This window comes from Dipteris shenzhenensis, chromosome 3 (genome assembly GCF_047967505.1).
Source record: "Dipteris shenzhenensis isolate YYH24624 ecotype China chromosome 3, Dip_SZ_1.0, whole genome shotgun sequence".
In the NCBI taxonomy this organism is placed as follows: Eukaryota; Viridiplantae; Streptophyta; class Polypodiopsida; order Gleicheniales; family Dipteridaceae; genus Dipteris; species Dipteris shenzhenensis.
This window is the reverse complement of record NC_141598.1, coordinates 3,798,779-3,812,055: the sequence shown is the minus strand read 5'-3', so window position 1 is coordinate 3,812,055 and position 13,277 is coordinate 3,798,779. Positions and strand designations below refer to the sequence as shown.

The 13,277-nt window shown below is 48.1% G+C and overlaps 1 protein-coding gene across 8 annotated transcripts in view; it reads left to right on the top strand.

The window, feature by feature from the left end:
• Positions 1-13,021, top strand: part of LOC147903244 (uncharacterized) — a 74,274-nt gene extending 61,253 nt beyond the window's left edge. For 6 of the 8 annotated variants that reach the window (XM_087372661.1, XM_087372659.1, XM_087372657.1 and 3 more), the window contains 2 exons: positions 10,274-10,353; positions 10,547-11,074. In XM_087372661.1, coding sequence (XP_087228787.1) covers positions 10,274-10,353; positions 10,547-11,012 — 546 coding nt within the window. In that variant the 3' untranslated portion in view covers positions 11,013-11,074. Of the gene's footprint in view, positions 1-10,273; positions 10,354-10,546; positions 11,075-11,902; positions 11,966-12,444; positions 12,493-12,656; positions 12,711-12,952 lie in introns of those variants that run through there. The other 2 variants (XM_087372664.1, XM_087372660.1) reach the window with 1 other exon arrangement.
• Positions 13,022-13,277: the final 256 nt, after the last annotated feature.

The following is a 13,277-nucleotide window of genomic DNA, read 5'->3' as shown; positions in this document are numbered from 1 at the left end:
TCTGCAACACCACTGGAAAATGATCGAAGGTGGTAACCCCAGTGGAAATGCATACAGATCTGCCTCTGTCAAGTGCCCAATCGTCTACATAAAATCTGTCAATACGTGCATGGATGGGCATGTGTACTTTCTTGTTGGACCAAGAGTACAGGAGTGACTGTGGCGTAACATGAAAGACATCATCAAACCAAGTGTCCTTGCCACTGTACTGAAAGAGAAAGGCATCCCAAGCTGTCCTCTCTAAAGAATGAATTCCACCCTGTCTGCCTTCCTTTTTGTCTGATGGCAATTCAACCATGTTGAAATCGCCACCAATAATCCAAGAGTCTCTAATGGGGGCCCAAGATAGTAACTCCTTCCAAAAGGAGACTTGCTCCCCTCTGTTGTTGGGGGCATACAGATTGAGAAAACCAATCTTACGTCCTCCAATCAAAATAATGATCATTGAGCTCTAGAGGGGGAGATAATACCATGACCAGCAACCAAGGGTAGAATAGAAGGAGAGACTGAAATGCAAGTACCTCCCCTTGTGCCCATAGCAGGCGATCAGAAGGTATGTCCTGAAAGAAGTTTGCCAGACTTAGAGCAATCATTGGCATCCAACTTGTGTTCCTGGATAAAAAGGATATCAATAGCACCTCCAGTGACACCTAGTTGAAGCTGATTCCGGATCAGCTGCCTATGGCGACGGTGTGGAACTCCGCCTAGGCCTTGTATGTTCCAGCTGACTATCCTCATTGACAGGAGGACGCTGGGTGGAAAGGCTTACCCGACCTAGTAGAGGAGACTAGCTTTCCTTGGGCTGAAACACTCCTGCTGAGGGCAGAAAATTCAACAGGTGAAAGGATCCCCACACCTGTTGAGGGGGAGGCCATATTTTGATTCCTGAGATCTAACAAGCTCTTGAAATTGACATGACCATATCTCTTGTGCCATTCGCGGATAGTGGCATCTGTTGCGGTTGAGCTGACATGTCATGCAAATCTTATATTATAGCTAGCATTGTGTACAAGCGTCCTTCCTTGACTCCTTTTCCTACTAGCTGAAATCTTCTGGATTTGTCTCTGATAGTGCATTCATCTTCGTCGAAGATGACTCAATAGTTGTGTTCTGTCATTTGACCTACTGACAAAAGGTTCTTGCTGAGCTTCGGAACGTAGAGTACATCTTTCACCAATCCTTTCGTACTAGTGAAATTGTTCATAGGGATAATGCTTGTCCCTTGAATTGGATTCGGTACTCTGCCTCTGCCTTTACTTCTGTCTAAAGCTGTGAATGCTTGATCATTGACCTTTGCGTGCATGAATGGCTTGCGTCCTGAGTTCTTTACAAAGTAAGACTGGCTGAAGTTCTTCCAGTGTCGGAATTTGCCGTTGAATGGCAATACTTTGGACTAGGTTCTCGTATCCCTCTCCTAGTCCATTTAGGATGACTTGAATCATTTCTGTTGGATTCATTGTCTCTCCTGCTGATGCGAGTTGATTGTTTTAGTCTTTGATCCGGAGTACATAAGCATGACCGGTTTCACTGCTGCTACGGAAACTCTGGTTGATTTGGTTTCTCAGTGTGAGAATCCTGGAAGTGTTCTTGGACTCGTAGAGAGCTGCGAATATATCCCATGCTTCTTTTGATGTCTTGACGGTATTGAGCTGTCCTAAAATGACATCTTGCACATTCAGCTTGATCAGATGATATGCATACTTATCTTTCTTATCCCATTTTGCCTGTGCTTGGGCAATGGCAGGGTTTGCTACAGGTGCGAAAACTGCTGGTGTAGTTGGAGATCCCGCTGCTGGTGCTGTGATAACAGATGGAGTAGAGCTACTGCTGGATGGAGCGTCCAATGGTCTAGGTGTAGATCCATCGACATACTCCCATTTGTCATAAAGTACAAGAATGGTCTCCATTCGGTATTTCTATGTGTCGTAATTGGAGTTGTCTAGCTTAGCAGATGCCTCCAGATTGATGTTGCTAGTCGTAGACATGGTGCAAGAAATGTACTCAAGTGTCGTGAAAATCACTGTCTGAATCAATTGCAAAACACTGACTGTAGCAAGTGAAATTTAAACTGTCGGTGAAGGTAGAACTGCAATATATAATCCGATTTGAATTACAAGGCTTGTGGCAAATGATGCCGGAAATAGCCAAGAGGCTTTACAAGGCTGAAAAAAGTGCACAATGCCGTGAAATAGCGAAATAGGCTTTACAATGATGGCATGTGTGTGTGAAATCAAATCATGTGCTATCTGCCCACTGATCAATCAGCAATGCCTCTGAATACTCTGAAGTCTGCTCATTGAATTGATGAACGTCAGGTTTCATGTAATGTGATGATGTAGCTCAAAAGTGAGCGATACTTTGCACTGAAATGTACGCATGATGTAACGAACGCTGAGAGCACGAAAAATCAATCATTTCATCTTTTTGTAACACCCTCAAATTCCTCCTGGATCAAGAGATATGACTTGATCTAGCAAAAAAAGAGTGACATGGTGATGTGGCACTGTGAGTCACATGCAGAAAAAGAAGACTGTGTCTGTGGAGAGATAGTACCTAGGAAGCACTGTGTGATGATGTGTCAGTTGGGTGCACATGTAGTGACTGTGTGTGCCTGGCAGGAGGTCATTGTGCTTGATAGGGGGCAGTGCCATGTGGCAGTGCTGAGGTGGCAGTGATGACGTGGCTTGGTCAAAGATGATGTGGCTTGGTGACGTGGATGTTGACAGGTTAGGTGACGTGGCTAGGTGATGTGTTAGGGGTGACGTGGACTCGATGACGTGGTTGTCACTGTGGTAGATGACGTGGCAAGATACGAGTGATGATGTGGCAGTGTGGATAAGCCTACGTGGCAGATAGAATCAGATGCCACATGGCATCTTTGTGACCAAGTCTTCCTTGAGTGGGTAAGACCTTACATTAGGTTGGGTGGCTTTTGTGCCATGTGTGAGCTGTCAGAATCTTGGAGATTTCGACGGAATCTCGCAAAGATTCTGTTGACCCTTCTCTATCACCTTCTCTGTCGTCAGTGTGGAGGATGAGACACCCGCCGTTGTAGAAGCCGCGGGCGTTAAGTCAGGACTGAAGAGGTGTGCTAGAGCCCTTGTAGTCTGGAGGTGGTGCAGTTGGAAAGCTGTTGGCCGTGGAGGCGTCTGGAGGTCCACGGCTCTGTTGCAGAGAAGGTGCCGCTTTATTGGAGCTTCTATGAAGTTGACGGAGGAGAGAGTTGCTATCTTGGATGGAGATGGAGCCGCTGGAGGGCCGATTCGGTTGGTGCTACGGGTGAGCCAAAGCCATCCGTTGTTGGTGGTCAAGCCGTTCGTTTGGAGATGCAGGCTTCGTTGATGGAGAGCCATCCGTTGGTCGTCAAGCCTTGCGAGTCGGCTGTGTAGGTGTTGTTTAGAGACCGGAGGGCTTGGAGCCCTTAGGCTAGAGACTTATGACTGGAAGCGGCTGTTGATGGAGCGCCATATGTTGTAGAGGCCCGTTGTTGGATGCCGATGTGTTGCGGGCGTGCTAGCTCGTGGTGGCTGGACGTTGGGAAGCACTGTTCGCCCATGGAGGTTAGCCGGGTGCTGGAAGAGCAAGTCGCTAAAGAGTGCTGTTGTTGAGTTGCCCGTTGAAGGGTCGATGGGCTGCTTCTAGTCGGAGTTGGCGACTGCTCTACATCACGGTAGGAGTTGAGTTGCGTTGAAGGCATGTGCAATTGAGCTGCGTTGGAGGCGTCGGGGAGCCGCTTGGCTTCTTGGAATCCGCTGTGGGCGCTCGGCAAGGCTCTCTGTGAGCGTTGCAGGGGAGTAGGTGCTTTGGCTGTTCGAGGCTTTGGAGAGGCTAGCAGCTCGTGTTGTTGGGCAGCTGTAGTCCCATGGCTAGAGGTGGCTTATGCTCGTAGAAGGTGTCGCTGCAGAAGCGTCGTGTGCAGAAGGTTCGTCGAGCTGCAGCCTTGAAGATAGAGCCATCTGTAAAGGTTGCCTTGTTGAAGGTTGCATGCAGTCGTGGTAGAGCTTACTCGTTAGTCGACTGGTTGGAGAAGATGCAAGTACCTTTTGCTAAAGATGAGGCTTTGTCTATGCAAGGCTACCCTGAGTTGCAGAGTCCATATCTCTCTCTCAGATTAAAATAGATCCATATCTCTCTCTCAAAAGAGGATATGAGAGCAAAATATCTCTCTTAATGAAAAACAGAAATCTATAACAAAAGATCTGTCAAAGAACAATGAATCTCTCTCACACAAGGATCTCAAATAATGAACGGAATGAGTGAAATCTCTCTCTTTCAATAGATCTCTTACGAACTCTCGAAAGAAATGAACGGAAATCCTATGGACGGAAATTTCTCTCAAAGTGGACGAAAATTTTCTCTCATCAAGGGAATGAAAGAATGAAAGTACTCAATCTCTCAATCACTCTCTCACACTCTCACAAAGATGGATGGTGCCTCAACGGAAGGCTGAACCATGCTCTGATACCATACAAAATATGAAGAGGGGAGAGGAGAAGAGTGGAGATGAGGAGAGAGGGCACAGCTAGAGAGTACACTAGATTTAGTTAAAAATGTAGAATATATACAAACCCATTTAGGATTAGGGTTAGGGCATCTAACCCTTTCCTTTATAGCACTCTATTGGGTTAGTGCTATGCACATATGATCACATGATGTTGAGTGTGATCTCTCAACAGTTTGTTCTAGAGAAACCCAACTCACTGCCTAGGGGATCTCTGGTATTGGGGCTAACAGCCAAGTGGGGGGGATTATACAACCATCAAATCCCTCGTGGAGTGGAAGTGTAAAAAACTCCTGCAGGCCAAGCCTTGCAGAATTGATCACGCCTCGCGACAGTCGTCCTAGAGCCTGGGTGCCCATCCTCTCAGGTGGAGCAGAGGGTGTAGATGATATCCTGCCAGAGGGCGACCAAGGTAGCCAAGGGTGGAACCGGATGCTCACCCATCACTAGACTGCAGCAAGCAACCCAAATGTTCCACGCAGTAATACTGGCTTCTACCTCCCATACGTTGTCCTCCGGAGGAGGAGGAATGAGACTATCAAGGGGAACCGCCTCAAGTCTCCGCCACAAACAAGAAAAGAAAGGGAGCTGAAGTCAGAAGGCTAGACGCAGAGAGAGAGAGATAGAGTTCCTCGAGAGGCACCTGAGGAGGAGCAGCAGCAAGAGCCCATACGTGGAGACCCACCCACCCCAGTGGCAAGGCCCACTACTCAACCAAGTTATCCTCCTGAGATGTAGGCCCAGCGTCCACATTCACTTTTGTATCAACAGCCAGCCCTAGGAGCTCCTGATGCTGCGATGGCGGAAGCTGTGGACGTTAGCCTGTTGGCAACGGCTGAGGAGGAGCTAATTCAGAGCCCCAACGAGCTTGATCAGCAAGGGGGGCTGTGGTCACTTCTCTCCCCCCCCCAAATCCCTCTCCCCCCTTCCCTCCTGGGTTCCCCCCGCCTCCTCCCCCCCCCCCTCGCCCCTCCTGATATGGTCATCCTCACCACCCGTCCCCCTCCCTCCCTCCGCCTGCCTCCCTCCCCCCTTCCTCTCCGCCCCCCTCTCCACCTCCTTAGCAGGTTCTTCAGCTTCCCTCCCCTCCCCTACCTCAACACCCCTACTAGCGGGCAAGGGTAAGACAACGTCCCCTTCCGCTTTCTTATTGCAGCATCCCGTCCCCTCTTCCATTCGGGAGGGGAGCCAGAGGGAAGGGGTTCGTCCTCCCGATCAGCCGCTCCTAATTTCCAGCCTGGGCGTCCCTTACCGCGGGACTTCTAGAGATTGGGACCCTGGAATTATCTAGAGATTCTAGACTCTTACCCTCTACCCTTAGGGTAACACTTGTGATCTTGCAGCCCCGAAAAGGGGGTTCGATCAGCGTAGTGGGCTCCCAGACACACCCAGTTTGGAGATTCCAGTTCGCCTCCATAAAGTGGTCCCCAGTGGTGTTTGATGCTATGCTGGGGGATCAGATTTCACGCATGATGGACCAGTGGATGGGGCCACAGGGTCTGGACCTTTGGCACGCCCATGGTGATGAGGTGAACTCTCAGCTGTGCTTCACGCGAGAGAAGCCGATGTGTTGTTTGGCGGTAGGAGTTACAAGGTTGCCACTTGAGGCAAAGGTTGATCAAGCATACTATTGGCCGCTACAAAAGTGTGCGGAGTTGTTCAGAGTGGAAGCCTCCTTCATGATGAAGTGGGCACGGAAGATTGGCATTGAGACGGTGTCCATCCTAGTACGGCATCGTACAGACACGGACTACTCGCCCTCCAAACCCTCGGCAAAGTCACAAAAGGCAGTCTTTCTAGAACGGCACCCACTCACAGTAGAGCCTTGTTTTCTACATTCCCATCCTCATGAGTTAGACCTTAGTGAGTTGGAACGTGCATGGGTCCCATGACCGTGCTCATAGTCAACAGCAGTACCTGATCCTTCGGCAGGAGCTGCAGAGGGCAGTGGTAGGATGGGCAATGGACATTCTTTTGATTCAGGAGCATATGTTCTCAGAATCAAACATTAGGCGGCGACACCACCTCCTCTCGAGGAGAGGCCCGGAGTTGTGGTCCCCCGTAGTAGGATGGAGCGGAGGGATCTGCATCTCGGTCTAACAGATAGTCGCTCCAGAGGTTTATGATCAGGGCGAGCTTATCCCAAGACGGACAATTTGGATGGGAGATAGGATGGGAGAGTCCAAGATTGGGATCCTGAATGTGTATGCCCCAACATGTAGACAGCACCGTCCGGCCTTTTGGAGGAGGCTGACAGAGTGTCTTCCAAATGTAGACTCCTGGATTGTTGGAGGGGACTTCAACAACCTCGAGTTTGGGGAGAGCAGGGGATGACAAGCAGGGTGGTGCCTTCTTCTCTCAGATGCCAGCAACAAAGCGGAGCACCTGGGAGCAATTCATTTTCATGATCAGGGATAGTGTAGAGACCCATGGCGAAAGCCAGAGTTCAACAGGATACCTGGCAGCCTCCTCTTCTCTTTCAGACAAAGGAGACATGATGGCTTGCTTGAGAGGCTAGACCGCTTCTACGTTGGGGACTGGACACCACACAGAGGCAGCTCTATCGGGATTCTGGCAAGCACCACGATGTCAGACCACTCTCCAGCAGTATTCCACTTAGAGCAGCCCCGTCGAGGTCTTCCCCAAAAGGGGTCCACATTCCAGAGGACCTCCTGTCGGACGAGGAGATTCAACAAGTCATGGCAGAGATTTGGCAACAATCAAAGACAGCACCCTGCAAGGGCTCGACTTCGTGGGTGGCCGATGCAATCTAGATGAGCAATGAGGAGTTGCAAGCTCACGCCCTTAGGCAGAGGAGGGCTCTTTAGGAGCGCGAGCGGGCATTACAGGGAGACCTCGCCTCCATAGAGAGGCTCAGGGAGCAAGACCAAGGATCCCACTGGCTTAGTGGTAGGTTTGAGAGCGCGCACCTTTAGCTTCAAGACACTGAGATTTGGTGGGCCGAGTTCTCCTATCACTCCTCCCAGTCCCGGTGTGTACAACAGAGGGACAGGATGACGAAGCAGTTCTATCAGACCACTGGGCCCCGATCGGCAAGCACGCAGGTGCAGGGTCTTCGAGATCCGCAAGGCATCATGCACACTGATCCATAAGAGATTTTGGACCTATGACCATAGGTTTTTACAGCCAGCTCTTTCAAACAGAGAGGATGACTCCAGCTTGTTGTCTTGTGGCGCGTGACGTAGTTTGGGACCATGTTCCGAAAGTAGTCTCGCAAGATTTGAGCAGCAGTCTGGAGAAGCCTTTCACGGATTAGGAGCTTTGGGAAGCCCTCAGGGGTCTCCTGACCTAGAAGTATACTGGCAAGGATGGCTCTTTCAGAACTTCTAGAAGATCATCTCCACCCCTTTCCGCCTAGCTTGCCAGGACATCTTTGACATGGGATCCCTTCCTCAGTCCCTGAGCAGGGAGTGGAACTGTTTAATCCCGAAAGGGGGAGATAGATCACATCCGGCAGTGGAGACCGATCACTTTGCTTGATATTGCATACAAGATCCTCGCCAAGGTCTTGAGTTTGCAGTTACAACCCCATCTTATTGACATCATTCACGACACACAAACCGGGTTCGTTCAGAAGCATAGCATCCTGGACAACATCTTCACGTTCTGGGAGACAGTGGATTGGTCCAGGGAGAAGTCACAACCGTTGTCCCTAAGTCACATCCGTTGGCCGTCCTCTTGGATTTTGGGAAGGCTTATGACAGGGTGGAGTGGTCTTTCCTGGAGGATACTATGCGGAGATTGGGTTTCTTAGACAAATGGATCAAAGGAGTTTCTGCACTTTATGCGGGGAGCTCTAGTCAAATGCTAATCAGAAGACACACGGGCGAGGCCTTTCTCTCTCTTTTAACCTGGGTACAGTCCCCTTTTGAAGGGGTCACCTAGGGGGTCTGGGACTTTTGCTGCTCCTGTCTGGGGGGGTGCTCGGCTTTGGCCTACTGACTCTGCCTACTCTACGGGGGTTGGGGGGGAGGAGCTTGGCCTTAGCCGCGGGAGCAATCTCTGGCTAGGTGACCCATCTGTCTGCAACGAAGACATTGGCTTGGTAACCCATAAATCTCCACTCGCTTGCGAAGTGTACCCCCTTCAAGGGTCTCTAGGAGGATCAACTTTGGGAGGGAGTATGGGCTCTCAACCACTAGTCTGATCCCAGGGACCCCGTCATATGCTACCACTGATGCGGCTGAATCTGGCAGAGACTCCAGTATAGTGCTAAATGCTCGACCAATGGAGGGAGGATGGCTCGATATTCATTTAGGAGCCCTGGGAAGTGGAGCGTAACTGGAAAACGGGGAGCATGGTGTGTTGTGTCCATGTTCTCCACTAGCCATGGTACCAAGGGAAGAGGTACACTAGATGCGGGCCAAGGAGGATGGAGCTCTGCTCCATGAGTGTCGAGGAAGTATCGGGGGAGCTCAACTGGTTGAGGAATACTCCTTTTCCATAGATGGTGACCTCCTAAATGTGGTCACCCTCTAGTGCCAAGCTGGCCTGGATCCACTCTCGCACCTGTCTCCTTATGGGAGTGAGGCCCACGATTCTGCCCACGATCGCCTTGTCTTGGAGGGACTGAATTGCTTGTTGTACCTATTGCTTGTTGGCTAGGGAAAGAAGGAGCTTAACGGCTGTGGGATTCGAGGGTGCTGCCATAGAGCCCCTCTGGCCAGACCAAGGGTCACCACCAAGATTTTCTTTCACCGAACAAGCACAAATGCTCCTGCTGCAGGGAGGAAGAAGATAAAAGAGAGGGGGATGAGGCGGAGAGATGTCAAAGGAGGAGGCGGAGACGAGCCGAGGGGGGGAGCGGAAGTGAAGAAGATAAAAGAGGGGGGGGTGAGGCGGAGAGATGTCAGAGGAGGAGGCGGAGACGAGCCGAGGAGGGGAGCGGAAGTGGGCAGGCTGAGGGAGGGAGGGAAGAAGGCAGGGAAGGAGGCAGGGAAGTGGAGGAGGGGCGGCGGGGGATGGCAGGGAAGAGGAGGCGAAGAAACAGGGGGAGAGGTGTGGAGAGGGCAGGGGGGAAGCAAGGAAGGCGAGGGGGCGGCGGGCAGGGATGACGGGAGGCGGAGGAGGAGATGGCGGCAGGAGGACGAAAAGAAGGTGGGGGAGGTGGAAGAAATGTTGGGGGGGGGGGGGCCGGAAGAGCAGGCGGGGGGGAGGAGGCGGGGGGGGGGAGGTGGAAGAGCCGGCGGAGAGGAGGTGGTAGGAGGGGCAGGAGATGGTGAGAGGGGGGCAGAGATGGCGAAGGGGGTGGAAGAGATGGCAGGGGGGAGGTGGAGGAGGCGGGGGGGAGGCAGAGGAGGCTGCGGGAGGAAGGAGTTGGCGGGGCAGCGGGTAGCAGCTCCAGGAGCTCAAGGCATATGCAAATGCATTGATACACCCTTCAGTCCCTGCTTGCTACTAGCCTCTCTATTAGAAAGAAAGGCGGGAGCTACGGAATACGTCCCTTGACATCTTTAATCAGGCCCTTATCTTTTTGCTCTGTGGCTAACATATGGAGTTGTCCTATTGCTATTGGAAATGAAATCAAACTGAAATCAGTTCAACATGGTTCTGTCTATTAAGAATGAGATTTCACAGTCCAATGGCTATGGTTCTAGCACCTGAAGAATGAGATGTCAAAGTTGCAATGGATTGCTGTAAATATATTTGTCTGAGTATACAAGGGCTAAATGTGTTTTCTTCTCGAATTGATTTGATGTTAGTGTCTTACAAAGATATTGTCTGCTTCATTTATTGCATTTGATTAAGCAGGTTCGATCGAACTTTCAAGGCACCAAATTTTGGTTTTATGACAAGGGAGACCCCCCAAGAATTAGTAGACGAAAATTCTGGTAATGATTGGTTGATTCTTATAAATGCTTGGGCAAATGAGTCGATCAAAGTGAATGGGGCTGCTTGAACTTACTGCTCACTAATGAAATGCTGATAAACTTTTGTTAGCCTAGCTCTGCAACATGAGTTGAGAGATAAATAACGGAAATTGTGGAGAGTTCTTATACATGGACAAATTCTTGTATAAAGCAGCTACAACAGACCAACTGATAGGATGGAGCTTGGTGCTGTACTGTATGAGACAAACATACTTGGTACAAAAGGTCCTCGGAAAATTACAGCAGTTATACCATCAATCGATGCTGATGACAGGCCATACGTGATCAATCCACATTCAGGAAATTCACCAAGCATTCTTCACAGCTATAAGAATGGTTTTGATCATGATAAAATGATTATTATGAAGAATAAGCTGCCTCAATGGAATCAAGAGGTTATCTCCTTTATTTCCTCATATTATCTATGGATATTTTTTGTTGGACAGTTCATTATCAGAATGATACATGGATGGACTTATGTCCAGGTTTCTTTTTTCTCTTATATGGCTTTTAGGCTGCTACAGGGAATAGTGGATAGCTCATTTTGTAGTTTAGTAACCAATTTGTGTCTTGCATGCACAGTGTGTACTGATCTAGAGATCCCTTATGTCCAGGCCTGACAAAAATTTAGAGCACTTCATTTTGTTGATTTGATAAAAATGCATCTTTGATTGTAAATTGTTTTTCCCCCAAAAAAGATAAGTATGTATGTCTACAGTAGTGCATACCTGAAACTCATCTCTTATAATATTGGCTTGTAGGCTGCTATAGGGAATATTGGATAGATAATTTTGTAGCTTAGTAACAAATTTGAGTCTTGCATGCACAGTGTGCACTGATCTAGAGATCCCTTGTGCCCAGGACTGACAAAAATTTAGAGAGTTTCTTTTTGTCGATTTGATTAAAATGCATCTTTTAATATGTAAATGCTTTCCCCCGAAAAAGAAAAGGATGTATTCTTACAATAGAAATAGCGCATAACTGCTTTCTAAGACTCGATGGGTTGTTTCTTTGCGGCTGACTGTGTAAGGTTCTAACTTTCCACTGACTGTGTAAGGTTCTAACTTTCGCCCCAGGTATACCAACTACAGTTCTAGGGCCAACTCATCTCTCGTTTGTCTTTTTATACAACATTTTTGTGGGAGTTTTGATAGACCTAATTTTGTGGACCCTACTGCATGTCTATTTGAGCATTGCCGGTTCGGTACCCAATGACTCGATACCAGGCTAGAAGTATCATTGTCACCACTGTGTCATCGGGGACTTATGCAAAGTTCACCACCTCCATTTTCAACTTGATTCTAATCTGTACCAGTAATCTCTCCTCTCATGAATGGGGCATGGTGCTTTATCTGCTGGTTACCACTGTCATTGAGAAAACAAATGGGATGTATTGGGTCTCTTCGTGTGGATTTATCTTCTCAATAGTCAAGAATAAAAATTCAGAAGCGATATTCCTGGCATCTTTTTGAAGAAATACTCTGAACTTTTATTCTTCCTTATATTGCAGTTGAAATCATATTGCTTAAATTTCAATGGTCGTGCAACACATGCTTCAGTAAAGAATTTTCAGGTTTGTCCGGCAATGATTTTGAGACAATGCTTTGAATGCCTAGCCTATTTATACATTATGCAGATGCAGAGGCACTTGCACATATGTATGCATTGTTCTGAATTCACATGTTCCACATATTTCTGCCTGCATACACATGCACATTTTTGTAAATGCGCATTTAATAGGCATGTATATATATAATATTATCTATGCGATAAACAAAAAATGCACGTGTACTTGAGTGTGCACACAAACATGAATGCACATGTGTGTGCACATGATACACGTGTACCCAAATGGATCCACGCCTGTGTGAAGCATTCACTTGTCCATGTGTATTACATGCATGCCTACAAGCACATCATAGTACGCATGGGAGTGTCTGCACACATACGTGTACAAGCTTAGTGTATGCAAGTTTGCCTTGTATTCAGACGATAGAGGTTTCCTAATGTTATCAAGCACATCTGATTTTAATGTGGTTTTAATCTGTATAGCTTGTCACAGAATTTGATGAAGACCACATAATCCTACAGCTTGGGAAGGTCAATGCTTATACCTCCTTTAATGTATCAGGGTTTCTGTTTATCACAGGAAAACCAAGATGGGCCTGAGTTTCCAATTGTATCAAATCCCATCTAAACCAACATATAATAAAGATCGCTTTTATTTTTCTTTAACACAATTTGCATACTTGCTTGATTTACAGGTCGGGAAAAACAATTTCACTATGGACTATCAATATCCCATGTCAGCATTACAAGTGCTCTCTCTCTCTCTCTCTCTCTCTCTCTATGCACGCATGTGTTCGTCCAAGTTGAAAGCCAAATATTATGAAAAACATATCAATACAAGAGCTTCATTAGCTGTGGTATGGCAAGGCTGGCATGGTAGAGTGGATACAGGAGTGATATTGCTCGGTCCCATAGGCTGTAGGCGATTTAAAGTGGCACCTTTCCAATATAAACCTTTTGCATGCATTGAAATTTCTTTGTTTTATTACAGGCATTCTCAATATGTCTCTCGAGCTTGGATCGCAAGCTTGCATGTGAGTAGGTATATTTATGATTATACCAGTTGTGTATATGCATACTGGTTGTATCTCTGTAGCTGTCAGATTTTAAAAAATCAACACCAAAACATGAATTCTTCATAGTCTATCTCATCACATAAGGGCTAAAATAGTTAAGTCATGTTTGCCCCAGGAAGGAAAAGTAGAAGCAGCTACGCCATTTAAGTTCCAGTAAGTCACATTGATAGATATTTGATGCTCTCTCTCTCTCTCTCTCTCTCTCTCCCCCCCTCTCCCCCCCCCCCCCCTCCCCCCCTC